Raw genomic sequence first — 15,092 nt, 5'->3', positions numbered from 1 at the left:
AGCAACAAGCTTCTGCTACTGCAGTGTATCCAAGACAGCAGCTATGTGTTACTGCAACCTGTTTTTTTTTTTTTTTGTTTAAATTCTCCTCGCATCAGAATTGATCTCCTTCTGTTTTCAGCCGCGTCTTGTGCAAAGCGAAAAATTTTGCAATGTCTGTCAACCTCAGAGGACTTGAGAAATAAACTGCTTCAATTTATTTTGGGTTTAAGGAGCGGCCTGATGCCTTTTTTTTGTGTTACCCAGCTAAAGCTGGCCTGAATTGCTTGGCACACAAAGTGCAAATCAATCCACTGCGGCCATAATTAGGTTGTGTTTATATTGCGTGCCCCGCAGTGATCGGCCGCTGTTGTTCCGAATTACCGCCGCATCACTGAGCGACACTCCCGGGCCGACCGACCTTTTCGGCGTCCTGCTCGAAGAGGCGGAGCTGGAAGCACTGGTCCAGCTGTAGCTTGCGGACGTGCCAGGCCTGGTGGAGATGCTGCCGAGTGGTGTGCAACTTGTCCAGCAGTTGGGTGATGCGCGGCACCAGCCCCTGGGTGTCGGCGTTGCACACCCCGCCGCTTCCGCCGCTGCTCGTGCCGCCGCCGCCGCTACTGCCGTTGCGGCTCGATGAGGGCTCGCTGTTTTGTATCCGCTGCAGTAGTCTGGATGGTTTCAAATTGCATAAATTAACCATCCGAATATTTCTTTTAAATTTCATTTTGCTGCACTACCTCTGTCCCTCTGTGTCCAGTTCTTCTATGGGCGCTTTGATGACCTTCTTCTTTAGCGTGGCGTGTTCTTCGATCATCCTCCGAGCTCCCTCCAGGTCCTGGGGGAAATCTTTACGCGACACCGTTTCCTGCATCTCATCCAGCCGGGCGAGCATCTGCGTGGCGTGACCGGAGAACTCCTCAAACGCCACGCGGACCTGGACAGGAAGTCAAAATGTTGCTTACCAAAGTCATGGTGAATATTTTTTCCCACAGTCAGCTTGAAATTTGTGGTTTGACTTGACTCCTACCTCAATCCACTCTTCATGGTTGTAGTCCAGGCTGCCGTCAAAGTCCGACGTCAACTGGGAGGGGTCCACCACCTTCGTCAGACCTTCTAATGACACCATGGTAGTCTAGGAAAAAAAAGTTGGAGAGAAATCCAAGCGGATTTGTGATTGTTTTCGTCAAATAGGTGTAAATTGCTTCGTCTAATCCGCTCCGCTGAGAACTTTTTAATTGAGCTCAACATTACCCTCCCGAAAACTACCAACACGGGATTCTAATGGAGAAGAATTAGCGAGACTCTTAACTAATCTCCACAGCACGTGGGGCCAACTCATTAAGCATTTAGCAATTGACTTGCACACTTGGTCTTCCTCCAATTATGTCAGCCAGAAGCACTGAGGAACCGTCGCAACTCAGTGTGGCCATTCAATCGCTGAATACAATAATACTGCTTACACGGCAACAATCGGATTTTTTTGCGCACACGAGAGCGAGGAGAAGCCTTGAGCGTCTCCACGCGTTTTTGTGCAGAGCCTCCTCCTCCGCACAACACCCCCACACACATGGGCAGAGAAGCAAAAGCTCCACAGCTCGCTGAATGTCGACCCGTGAAGGTTTTGTATTGTGTCTATTGTTGCCAGGTTAATGAAATGTTTTCATCACAAGCGTGCAATTAATAACTGGGAGACTGTCAAGGCTGACAAAGTGAATAATGGCAGACATTCATACAGTCCGAGTTTACAATGTTCCGACGGCAGCTTGCGTGCGACTTTGCCACTCAAACAATCAATGGGGACGTGCGAGCGAGAGTGTGGCGGTGAACAATGAGAGCTTTCTTTTTTTCGTCGCTGGATGATATGACAACTCGGGGCGGCTGAAACTAAGCAAGATCAACAATAACACCAAGTTGTCTTACCTCAAACTCAAACTTGGAGCTTCCGAAATTGGTTCTTTGCTTTTGCCAGAAGTTGTCAGGCTTGATGATGAGCGCGACGTGGATGCACGACGGGAACGACTCCTGCAGGATCTTCAGCAGTGGCTTGATGCTGTCCCACTTGGAGCCGCGCATGTCCACGATGACCGTGAAGCCATGTTTACAGACTTCCTCGCTGGAGGCGGGCGGAGGTTGGAGGTAATCCAGATAGAGGGGACAGATGACAGAAAGGATGATGGAGAGGGGGCGGGAGGGGGGGGGGGGGGGGGGGGATAGGAGGGGAAAAAATCCATGAGGTGACGCAGTTTTCTAGCACGTCACAAGCCTACGCAGTTAAAACATGCATCTACACACCCACTCGTGCACAGCCGCCCACACACACACGATTCAAATGTTCACATTTATAAAAAAAAAAACTAATCAGCACATCTACTGTAACGTGAACTATTTCTGAACTACTTCCACGAGATTTGCCTCATCGTCCAGCACGAGAGCGTGTTCCCGAAATAGAACAGGACAAAACGTACGGTTGCAGAATACGAGCGCCAAATGATGACATGAATGCAAATTTGGAAACCTGTGGTTTTGCATTTGAATGATGAAATGGAGATGAATGGAGGGATTTACCTGCGAGGTGAGAACTGGTCCACACTAAACTATCACTGCTGCACTGCCTCAGCTACTGCGACGTTTTGTTTTGCTTCCTCTCACACACATACACACACACGCCAGCTCACACATGCGCGTTCCATCTCTGTGGGTTTTTAATCCTCCCCCCCTCCTCCTCCTCACTGCTTTCTCCCATTGGGTCCCTTCTTCCCTTCCCTCGCTCGTGCTCTGATATCCATCAAGGCTTCCCCTCACGCCCCTCTGCGTGTCTCCACAATTTTTTTTGGTAGCCAAGAAATAAAATAAATAAACAAAAGCTAACGGCTCTTGAATAATCTCTCTCACACTCTGGCTTGTCCACATGATCCACTCAGCACTTTCGCTTACCCACGTACTTGATTTGAGCATCCTTGTGCATTTTTTAAAAAAAAAGGGAGGGGGGGGTTCTGACCTGGGTATGCCGGCCAGGTAGGCAATCAGTCTCCTCAGGTCGTCCGTTCGTATTCTGTCGTGGTTGCTGCGTGACGGGAAGGTTAACACTGGACCACCGCGTCGGTCCCTGCCACCTAAGACACACAAAAAAAAACACGTTTTTTTGGCGAGTCAAGAGTAGGAACAAGCTTATGTCCCAATACTTTTGACCATTTACGGTATATGTGACAATCGAGGATGTGTCCCAATACAGCTGTGAGTCAGTGTCCCAATATTTTTGTCCACATTGAACAGGCTGTGTGGTTTGTACATTTTTTTTTTTTTTTTACATTATAGACCAGATCAATCTTGAATGCTGCGGGGCGTAATAAACGAGAAGAAGCGGTCACAGCGAGCATGCGGGCAAGCGGCTGTAACTTCTCGGTATGCTGACTGACTTCCTGCTGCTTCCACTCTTACACCATGCGCCGCTGCTTAAAACCACAATTTGCAAAAGACGCGGGGGGACGCCAGGAGAAAATTTCCATCGTGTTGCATCACGCCGACATTTGAGCGTGGAATGCCGATGACCGTATTTTGCATTTAAATTAGTCAGTCGAGGCGGAGTCCAGCGAGCACGTAAGCGAAAAGGAAATCCAACAACAACAAAAACCCGATTATTCGGAGGCAGACATAATAACCCTACCCTCTTTTCAGCTGTGCTCCCTTTTTTTTTTGGTTCCCTTTCTTCAACGTGAAACCAATGACTAGTCGGGGATGCCGTTGCTGACGATACCCCGTCGCTAGGCAACCTGCCTCTCCCGTTTTCTCTCTTTGGATATCAAGCGTGTTTGTCTGAGTCATTATGACTGCTATTCTGTTTGACCTTCCCTAAACCGAGTGTGTGACGAAAAACATATTTGTTTTTTTCATTTGCTACGGTTGGAACACACATAGACACACACATTCGGGTTTATACGAAGAATCGTTGACATCGGGTGGGGGGAGGTTTTGCGTTCATGCACAAGAGGCCGACTATTGACTCTTGAGCTCCTTCCCACCGCAGGCACATCCATACCTGACAAGTAAGCCACTTTTTCTTTCAGGATGGGAAGCACCTCCATCGCTCTCATATCCTCATTTCTCCTAAAACCTGAAACGATAGAAAAGAAGACAAAAATGAAGACCTTGCTGGAGGACAGAAAGCGCTTTTATCTTATTAAAACAGGATGTCCATTTTTGTTCCTTTGTCAGCTGGTAAAAAAAAAAAAAAAAAAGTGCCTTGAAGGCAGATTATTGACGATTCAACCAATAAACAACATCACAAAGTGTGTCGTAATTTACTGTCACCGAGGGACATCAATTATGCAGCGTTCCGCAAATGTCTCGTTCCGCTCTTGAAACAACACCATATGTTGAAAAGTAATATTTGTGCATCACATGTTGTCGTTTCTGGAACAAATAGAAGATGAAGTGGAACCACTCCAACTCGCCAATAACGTCAACAACAAACAGCCCCTTCTGTATGTGTCAACTTGGATCTCGTGACTGTTGACAGAGAGCTTCTGCTGTGTTGCTAATATGCCATCAGAGTCACCCGCCGGCTGTCTGGAGATGTTCAACGATGACAAAAAGCGGATTTGCGAACACACCCATCATTTGGGAACGGGGGATTTTTGGGGGCAGCTTCGAGCTTCTTGGTCTCGCTTTTTCATAAAATTGCTATTAAGGTCACCAATGAGAAGGATGGAGACCAATCCTCTCATGTTCAGGAGAGCAGGAGCCGTCATGATAAGGCACATTAGTTCCTTTATGGATGAGAGAAGAGACTATTTTTAGTGTCAACGTTTATTACCGTTATGTAGTCATTACCTTCCCGGAAAACTGGCCACTTTATCTGCTGCTGAGTCGTGCTAAATAAGCAGCAGTTAAGAGGCGTGCGAATTAATGTGGAAAAGTGTGAGGGAACGCGGATAAAAAGGGTGCGATGGATGGTAACGACGTCAGCGTCTTTTTTGCCGCTACGTGAGTCATCTGCGGATAAAAAGAACCATCTTTGATGTTCAGTCTGACTGGCGGGCTGCCACCAAACGCGGGGATTATCAAAAGGTCAACGAAGCTGACAAGACCACGTGGCCGGGAAGTAAATGACCCGGCTTTTCCTGTAAACACAAAACGTGTGTGTTCATGTTAATAACTTTTTGAATGTGGATTGACTTTGCACGATTAAAAAGAATCCACTTGTGTTTTAGAGCAGTCCTGGAATAAGAGTTTCATTTCCGTTTTGCAAACTTCCCCCAGAGAGACCAAATAACTCTTTCTAAGAAGCCCCAAAAAAGTACTTAAGAACTGTTTCAGACAATTAATTAAGCAGGGGCAAAACACAAAAGCTAAGTTTAGCTACTAGCATACATCACTTGTCCTGCGCCACGGGACTGAAGAAAGTAGCACAGCAGCTAAATAAAGAGCGACCTGGTCACATCTACAAAAGCACACGGATGATACGATAAAATAAATGACAGGGAAAAAAAAATTATTAATACCTGTCACACATATGACAGCTGACTTGTGTCGTATGTGCTCAATCGTCCAGCAAGCCATCCTCAAGACATCAAAAAATTAAAATCGGAAAAAGACGGGAGGATGTCGTCCGATGCCACCATCGGCGCTACTGACCGACCGATCCCGCCGGCCCTCTTTGGGCACGGCCGCGGCAGCTGCACCTAATCCTACCATTCCTCTGTCGAGATATTCCAAATAAAACCTTTGCTCCTGTCTACAAGTTCCCGCGGGCAAACATTTCCGTGGTGTGCAAACAAACAGCAAGCTGTTCATGTGTGCCGTATTTTGGTCGGGCCTGGTTGCGGGAGGTAATCCCGAATGCGTAGGGTCGGTAATTATAACATGCCTGCACTGCATTTATGCATCCTGACAAGCTGCTTAGCAATGAAGACTTGAGGCTGACAAAACATTTGTGCAAGAGATTGTTTACCTTTTTCAGATTTCAAGGCATCTCCATCGAGTTAACTGTACTTTCAATACGATCCCGAAAATATCTCCGGACGTTTGTGTGTCAGGATCTAGCCTTGAATTGATTTATCTCCTGCGTGAATATATAAAGTGGGCAGGGAATGAAATGGATATGTGACAACGCCCCACATCGAGAAAGGCCAAAGGATGCGAGTGAAATTCTAGAAATGTCCATCGTCCAATCCATCCGGTTAGCGTGACCATGCTAGCGGTCGCGTGCGTGTCAGGAATCATCAAAAGCCGTGACACTTTTCAAAGGTCGCCTTGTGGGAGCCTCCGAGAGGTCAAGTGGGCATTAGATGGGCTTGATACAACAAAGCAGATTAGTCAACAACACCACAAGATGACTGTGTGTCAAATACCTCCTGAGTGTTTTCATCAGAGGGGGGGGGGCAGAAGGCAACGGCTGCCCAGACCAGGACAGATGGCACGAGGTCAAGGGAAAAGAGGGTAATAGTTCCAGTCATACCACAAAACAAGCTTGGCTATCTGTGTTGAAGAGCGATCACAAGCGGTGTAATCGCATAATGGCTCCCCGGCAGCTGATCGGGATGCGCGGCCTCCGGGCCAGCTGTTGCGGGGCAAGAGAAACCAGAACGCTTGCATATGTGCAAACCCACATAGCTGCCAAGTTCCAACATTGACGACGTGCCAGAAATTCCCATTGGAGTGATGTGTGGGAATAGCAGGAATTGTGGAGTAGACAGGAATAGGACATGGGTAACCTGGAATCCTAACCTACATCCCGATTGCCTCATTGTTGATTGTGATCGACACCCACTTATGAAAATATGCTTTAAATTAGCATGCTAGGACTTCAAATTCCAATGACTGCATGTCCTCATCATCCGGCGAGATTGTTCCAGTTTACAAGAAGGAGTTGCCCCACCAGGAAATCAAAAAGGGCTGATCCGATTGGTCGTTGTGATCGGAAACAGCTGCAGTTCGACTTACTACCAACAACGAAGGGATTATTGGACCCTCCTGCCTATGTACACAGACAAACTAACTCCAAACATATGCACGGTGATGTGTTTTGATAGCTTCAAAGTCAAATATATGGGACAAAAGTTTTTCATATCTGACAATAACAACAACAGGAAATGAAAATGGATGACCAAATGGAATTGATAACCCCTTGGCACTAAAAAGGAGCTCCTGCTATTCCTGATTTTCGACCAGATTTATACCAAAGCAAGACTGCTGTACACTTTTCCACCAGCAGGACATAAAATGATCCTATAAATAGTCAAATAACTTCATCTTTTTTTTGACTGCATATATATGAATGTCGTCGTATAAGAAGTCCCTCCTTCACCTCCGCCTTGTTCGGTTCTCTCCATTCGTCCAGACCTCTAATGGCAGGGTAGGCTTACCGAGCGAGAAGCAGGCCAAGGTTGCCTCAGTGACCGTGAGATGACGAAGAGAAGCAAAAAAAAAAGGACAGAGAGACAAGGCAGAAGACTCACAAATGTCAAGGTCTCTGGATCTCTTTGAGAGAATCCAGGAAAAAAATATAAAAAGCCATTTTAATCAAATTTTATTATAAATACGCTTTGACTGTGGGTTTAAGTGCAGGAGATTGAATTCAGTGCATGGCTCTTGGCCCGCTACACAAATACGCCCTCTGGAGGTAAAAGTGGCATTACATTAAAAAAAGCGGACCGCAATTGACTGCTCAATCGGACTTTGCAATGTTTGGGATGTATTTTGGGGTACTTTGGCTTTCAAAAGCACAAGCAAAAACACTTTTGTCTGACTATAAAAGTTATTACATAACTGTTCTTCTCCCAGTCGGACCAGTTATATTACCGGGCCAACAGATGGGGGGGGGAGTTAATCCCTGACAAATCTCTCGGAATGACTGGAACACCAGAATCTTAAGAAAAAAATACGTGCAAAGAGAACTGGGAAGACACAGTGATGTATCAGTTGAATTCATACTTGTCAATGGGAGCCAGTCCCACCATTGGCCTCGGGCACTGGTGCAACCTGCCAATTTGCTGGCCTCCTTTAAAAGTAGGCTTGGGGCTTGATTTATTCAGTGTTCCAAAGAGATTCAACAAAATGGACCGTCAGTCAACCATTGCGCAATTTCTAAAGCTGATTTAGAACATTCATATTAAGCCACAATAAATGAACAAATCCCAAAAGGACAGCAGAGTGCTGGAAGGGAAAGAAGTGAAGGCCACGTAGATCCATCTCTAATCAAGTGAGATTGAGAGGGGCTGCTGTCGCTACGGCGACGGGAGTCCAATCAGGCGACAATGAGGGAGGGTTAGGGAGTCAAGGTGAACGTGGTGGTGAGAAATGACATCAGCCTGACCTCATCTGGGAAACTAATCAAATGGACACTGTCGTGTTGGTTTTACCTGCAATCTGGCCGGACACATCTCCTTTCGGCTCCTTGGGGAGAGATCCATCTGTAGGAAACAGAAGATCAGCATCAGCACTAATAGCCTGGACAAGTTCAAATCTTCGCACAGCAACTCATGACGAGAGTACCCAAACAATCCCCCCTATTGACGCGGTCTATATATAGCGTTAGCTAGAGCCGCCGCCGTTGCTGTGACCCAACGTTGGGTCTCAGTGTCACGCGGTATCTCGATGTAAACACGGTGACTGGTCAAGCGGGTCATCTGGTTGAGTGACTCAGCCTCGACCAGCTTCCTCTTCCACCTCGGCGAGAACAATACGGTTTGTAACCGGCGTCAACATAAAGTAAACATGACAGCTGGTGATATTTTGATTTTGACTAGCTTCAAGTATTAGCTTTGCACGCAACCACGGGATGAGAAAGTGCAGTCATTCGTCAAGAAAGGTTCTCAGGGACTTCAGAGAATGAAAGAAGGAAAAAAAAAAAACATACTCTACATATTTGTAATGCCCAAGACATCCACTTAAGCCTCGGCCTGCAACGGCGCAATGTCGGACCACATGTGCGGCTGCCCGCATTGTATCGCTATATAAACAACAGGCGAACGATAGATAAAACACACACTCGCGTAGATACGGAGTTCACACACTCCACTCGAGAAGCTTTTTCCAGAGTCGGAGTGCTTGAATGCAAACCACACACACGTTACATACATTACGGCAAACTGCTTGGAAAATATGTAACAGATCACACATATATATACACGCTCGGAAATGAGCGGGCAGAAATAAAAAGTCCGACAGGCTTCATGTCGTAAAACGCCGGACGTCTCGTGTGTGCTCTTCCGTACGGTGAACTCACATGGACCTCAGCCTCAAAGTGAGCACAAACGGCTCCCTCTTGCCCCCGACGCTCGCTCGGTGCCGTTTGGCGGCCCACATGAGCGCCAGACCACCCTTGCTAGGGGCCCCTGCCTTTCCCCCCCTTCTCGGCAGACACACTCATCGCTTTTGACTCACGGGCGGGCCTGAACGAAGCCCCTTCATTTGACAAATACCTATTCTCTTGGTCATGCTGATTAAAATGAGACGTCAGGCAGAAAATCTATCAATGGCCGAAATAAAAGAAATAAAAAGAAAGTGCAGCAGAAGTTATGTTGCTGTCACATGAACTGATGAATCATTCATCTAGCTAGTTGTTCTTCATTCCAAGCAAATGTCAAACATTAAATATCACACTGTGCCTACTCAGGAGCAAAAAAACAAACAAACACATGGCAAGGCCAGACAACTTTTAGGAGTTGTTATGAAGTGATTCAGTATGAAGCTTTTTTTTTTTTTTTTTTTTTGGGTCAACATCAACAAATTCCCTGTCCTACCTGAAAATCGGGAGCTATGGATAATGAATAAGAGATCAGGGACCTTCATTGATTTCTTTTTTTGCTTCCAGTTCTTAGATGAAGAAAAAAATCACGGGTATTGGACAAAAAAAAAAAAAAGCGAGAGAAAAGGGCAAGAATGAGATAGCACTTTTGAACGCTCTAGAGACTAGAGCGCAGGAAAAAGGAGTACAATGGTCTTTCAGGACCTGTCCTAGTTTGGTTAACTCCCTCAGTGCCTTTTTTTTTTTTCTTTTTTCTAAGACCCTCCCGGTTAAATTTGTATCTCAGTTGAGTAAAGCGCAAAGAACATTTTCTAACATTACCTTGCAAGCTTCTTTTTTTTGTGTCGAGTGAGTTTAGCGATTTCTTTGATATCCTGACCTGAAGCGTTTTCATCCAAAAAAAAATGTCCCTTAAGACGTGATTGGACGGAATAAATTTCGCCAACTCTCCCTGTGTGTGTTTTCACTGCAGCCAGTGTTGGTGGGATGCTGACAGTTATGTCAGCTCCATAGTGTGGCATCATGACAGCTTGCAATTTGCCAAAGAACTCAATCAAATCTGCTTCCACGTTGCCCTTTGCAGCAAATTGTCACAGCAGCGATGAACTCGATATCGTTTGGGAGTTACGACGTCATTCTTCAAATGAGGATGTAGAACGCATCCGAGTTTACGGAGCGCTCTGTAATTTAACCCGCCGCGCTTTTGTTCTAGTTTCGACTTGTATTGTTGAGGTGAACCAAAAAGTTCACGCTGACATCATACGTACTTTTAGGCTCCCATGGCTTCTTCGCTCAGCGTGTTCTCATTGAATAATTACAGTGTGCAGCGTAGCCAGGCATGTGGGACGAATTTTTCCAACTGTTCTTTTTTTTTGCCATGGAACCCAATCTGTGAGGTCACAACATTTTTCCCCCCTCGTCGGTTACCATGACGGCAGCTAAAATCCATGCGTCATCTTTACGCCGATACAACGACAATGTCACCTTTTACGTATCTGCGTAATTCGACAGCCGGCGGTCGGTTAGTGCTTATCGGAGCTAATATAATTTCCAGCCAATTTGTCTTCTGCTACTAAAATCTTGAGATGACTGATGCACGTTTTAGAAAAAGCCTTTTCACATCCACTCTATGCTATATAAGCTTTTTGGGAAGCTGACGTTGTAGCTACGAAAAGTTGGCAGGAGTCATGCTGGAAGAAAAAAGGGCCTTCCCCAAACTGTTCCGACAAATTTGGAGCTAGCGTCTCCTTAAGCCAAAGATCTAATATTAACATATTAACATCCTAGATGGCCAGATAAAGCGAGTTGAACATCAAACTCGCTCTCCTTCAAGTGGAGCATTAGCAAAGCTGGGTAAACAACTGCAGACACTCAAAGACGTCACTGCAAAGCCAAAGTAAACCTGACCCGGATGACCACCAGTCATTGTGTCATATCATCTTGAGATAAGCGTGGGGGAGAAGAAAAAAAAAGGCTGCCGAACGAGTGAAGCAAACTCAACCAAGCGTGTCATTCCATGTTTTTGATGTATTTGCTTTGAGCCTGAAGGGAAACCTCAATCAGTCTCCATCTCCAGGATCAATATCCATTAGCGATGAGTGCGTGCGTGTCTCGTTGTGCAAACCTCTTCCTGGGTGAATGGACCTGAGTCATAAATATAAGCTCAAGATCAAATTTCCATCCCTGAGCTGCCGGCTTGATAAACACACCGGCGTTCATTCAATCATACGGAACACAACCGGATTGTGAACGGGCGCCATGTTGCCGCCAAATGTTCATTCATGAAGGCCGGATGGTATGGATTTCATCCTTTGAGTTTGCATTAGCGACTTGGAAGAAATGCTTGAGCTCGATATTGAAGTTATATGCGAGAAGAGCGACATTTGGGGGCGTGGAACATGTTGATGATTGACATAATGCCACAACAAACCTCCGTGCGGCAAAGGCGATATAATAATTCCAGTCGAAGTGGGGCAGAGACAATTAGGGAAGATCTTTTTCTCGCTATGCGTCTGGGTGAAGGGTCCGTCAGGAAACGACAGAGGAAGGAAACAGACAAGGCTGGATTGACAAATGGAAAAGGATGATGTGGATGAAGATGCGGGGAAGAAGGGGGGGGGGGGGGGGGTGTAGCCTTGGGCAAGACAGGCAAAACTGTGCAAGTCTGAACAAGATGCCCAGGATGGAGGAAGAAGCCGCGAGTGCAAAACAAGAGCTTGTATGCGACACTCTCCCCTTCCATTAGCATTTCGAGAAGGTGCACAAAGCAAAAAGAACCATTTCCAGAATCTGGTTATCGTGCTTTCGCGACTAGCATCTTTTAATTAGCATTTATTTAAAATAATATAACATCTGCTCTGCGGCAGACACATTGCATTTGATTTTCTGCTTTAAAAAGTGACACTGGCTGTGTTATTTTTTTTTGCACACTCTTTCTTTCCAGCTCTCCACCATGCCATCTTCTGCACCGAGCGGTGCACGAGTCAGCAGTAAGCTTATTCCATGTGGAAAAATGATCGCTGCAAAGTGCAAAGCTTGGATCCGTTCAGCCTTTTAGACACGTTTGCTCGACTACTAATTGAGGAAAGTTCACTCAAGACCTAAAGAATACGTGACATACAGTTTCATCTCGCAAGAGACTTTTGACTCCATAGGAATTGATTTGAGATGCATTTAGGCAGTGAAGCTCAAGTATGATGACGCAAGCAGTCATGACATCAGGCGCTGGAAGCACTTCTATACTCGCAAAGAGAGACCAGAACTGGGGGAGGTGACTTGGCATGGATGTATGCACAAGTGTAACCTAGCCCACAAGCTTATCCAGATCCACCATATAATTCTATAATGTGTGAACACTTCAAAATCTATACTAGGTGGAGCTATGGAATAACCTAAGGAGCTACCAAAATAAACCACTCGGGCCTCTGATGCTATTAAAACCTTTACTCAAAGCCTACAAATGCACATTGAACCTTATAAAATTGACACTTTATGACCCATTGTTGTCTTTTCCATCACTGCAGGCCTGTCACTCTAAACTGTTCCAAAATGAAAGCTTGCCATTGTGCACAATCCAAAAGGGGTAGGGGCGTTTTTGAAATGATAAATCAGTGCTCCACATTTTCTACTGTTTCTCCTCAAAAGCCAGTTTGTGCATTTTTTGGGGGGGCATTATGTGGCACACTTAGCTTAGCCTAACACACCCTGAATGCTGGCTGTGCCACGCCATGTATTGTTTACATGGCTCGCACTGTCGTGTGCTTTTGACAACACTAATAAGCAGGGAATGATGCACATGGAGGATTGTTGAATTCGTACGATTCACGTTGTAACTATATTTGATCTTTACAAGGAAGAACTTGGTCAAAGGGCACACCGGCTTTGTCAACTCACTGGCGAGCTAGCGATGCTACATTAGCATTTGGTAGCCAGACAGGCTTTGGGTGGCTTTTTAGCAGGCTAACTCTAAGCTACAAAAAAATCAGCAAAGAAGTACATGCTCGGTCAGCACTCCCCCTCGCCTCGCTATCCGGATCAGAGTTCACCGAGTTTAAGCACAAAGCAAGTGTCAAGCACATCCACAAGATAATCGGAAGACTTAATAATAATGGCAGATGCTCGATTTCCTCCCATTTGTGGTGTTGGAAGGTGCATTGCACGCGGTTGCTGTACGCTTTCCAACTTTACTTGGCTTAAAACTCACGATCTATTTTACATGTGCAATTGTTGTAAGTGTGGTTTAAGTATAATCAACAATGTCGGAGTTTCAGTATATCGATCAATGGTGCCACATCTTGGAAAAAAAGATGGGTTCGAAACATTAGCGCTCAAGCTAAGCTATACAGTATGGCTGTGCGAACATACTGTTGTAAATTACATGTTTTTAAAACTACTCAAACGCATTAAAATTGCTACGATCAGAACAATGGCAGTCAATTGTTTTGTCGATTTATGACAGGGGCAACATTTACAGTCGCCCCCGACTCCCGTTCACTGTCTGGCACCCCAAAGCAGTCATCACAGTCGGGGAAAAACGTCCATCATCATGCCCTGTGATCGTTGATGTTCTTACCTGTCCTGAACGCGATTTCTCCGGCTTCCTTCGTCGGCTCCTCTACTCCTTCTCCGGAGCTCATGGCTGCCACAACCGCGGCCCCCGGAGCTCAGTATCGCCCGATTCGATCCACCCTAAATGGGTAAAAAGATGTGTGAAAATCCCCTTTGCTGCCAACCAAGGCGTCATTAAAGACAGACGGGCTGTTTGGTTGGATTCTAAGCACTAATCGTGCCATCTGCAAGCCTCCATCTTGGGGGTAGTTGTGAAAAAAGAAAAACAAAAACAAAAGAAAAGAAACGATGAACCGGGTGCACCGGGTTCCTCTTCGGAGTGAAGCCGAGGGGAGACTCACTTGCACGGAGGAAAGGGGGCGGGAGGGGCCGCTGGCTGGTGGCTCATCCGAGAGCGACGGCGTGTCAAAGCTTCGGTAAGAAGTACATTCAAATCACCAAAATAATGTACGATTAAAAAAATAGTCGGTACATATGGAGACGTCATTCAATTCGAGTAAATACGAGGATGAAAGGAGAAAAGGTCAACTGCTTTGATTTACATTTTGGATGTGGTAATTCTTGCTCGCTTCTTTTTTGTTAACTATGGACCACTGCTGCCCCCTGCAGTCGTTCTCCGATACTGCAAAATTAATTAAAAAGCGCTCAAATCTCTACAATGGACACACTCATGCATTCCAAAAGAATAATTGCATTTTAAATCATCGTGAATCATTCCTGCATATTTATTCTACAATATCTCATTCACCACGTTCATTTACAGCTAATATTTCATTTATTTTGGTCCAAGATGATTTTTTTCAGTTACTGTAGTTATAACTTTACAACAGTATTAGCCAAGATTACTGATCATCTTTGGTGCATTCCGATTTACGTACATTGTCGTTTAATTTTCCGTCGTAAATAGAGTACTGCCTCTATTAACTTGCATTTCACGAAAATTCCACTAGAGGTCAGGCTGAGATTATTGTTGTAGTTAAGCTCTCTGATATGTATATATATATATATATATATATATATATATATATATATATATATATATATATATATATATATATATATATATATATATATATATATATATATATATATATATATATATATATATATATATATATGACTCATCGTGATCTTAATGTGGATAAGCACTAAAGGATATGGATGGAGGATTTTACTGTACTCCAGTGTGTTGATTCTCATTTCATCATTAGATTGATTCCCCCCCCACATTGGACTCAATTTGCAGAGACCGAGGCCCACACCGTTTTTACTCAGTGACAGTTCGGGAAGTTAT

The 15,092-nt window shown here is 45.2% G+C and overlaps 1 protein-coding gene across 5 annotated transcripts in view; it reads right to left on the bottom strand.

Annotated features, from left to right (window-relative positions):
* Positions 1 to 14,358, bottom strand: part of LOC148380004 (triple functional domain protein-like) — a 32,910-nt gene extending 18,552 nt beyond the window's left edge. For 3 of the 5 annotated variants that reach the window (XM_088364905.1, XM_088364906.1, XM_088364909.1), the window contains exons 1-9: positions 14,140 to 14,358; positions 13,803 to 13,918; positions 8,343 to 8,393; positions 4,019 to 4,093; positions 2,981 to 3,095; positions 1,903 to 2,095; positions 1,010 to 1,114; positions 720 to 916; positions 401 to 650 (exon numbers count right to left, since the gene is read on the bottom strand). In XM_088364905.1, coding sequence (XP_088221031.1) covers positions 401 to 650; positions 720 to 916; positions 1,010 to 1,114; positions 1,903 to 2,095; positions 2,981 to 3,095; positions 4,019 to 4,093; positions 8,343 to 8,393; positions 13,803 to 13,866 — 1,050 coding nt within the window. In that variant the 5' untranslated portion in view covers positions 13,867 to 13,918; positions 14,140 to 14,358. Of the gene's footprint in view, positions 1 to 400; positions 651 to 719; positions 917 to 1,009; positions 1,115 to 1,902; positions 2,096 to 2,547; positions 2,680 to 2,980; positions 3,096 to 4,018; positions 4,094 to 5,483; positions 5,674 to 8,342; positions 8,394 to 13,802; positions 13,919 to 14,139 lie in introns of those variants that run through there. The other 2 variants (XM_088364907.1, XM_088364908.1) reach the window with 2 other exon arrangements.
* Between the last annotated feature and the right edge of the window lie 734 nt (positions 14,359 to 15,092).

Source organism: Syngnathus floridae, chromosome 21 (assembly GCF_059516105.1).
Source record: "Syngnathus floridae isolate MCC-2025c chromosome 21, RoL_Sflo_1.0, whole genome shotgun sequence".
Lineage (NCBI taxonomy): Eukaryota > Metazoa > Chordata > Actinopteri > Syngnathiformes > Syngnathidae > Syngnathus > Syngnathus floridae.
Note: the sequence above shows the minus strand (reverse complement) of the source record. Positions and strands in the feature narration are given on the sequence as shown.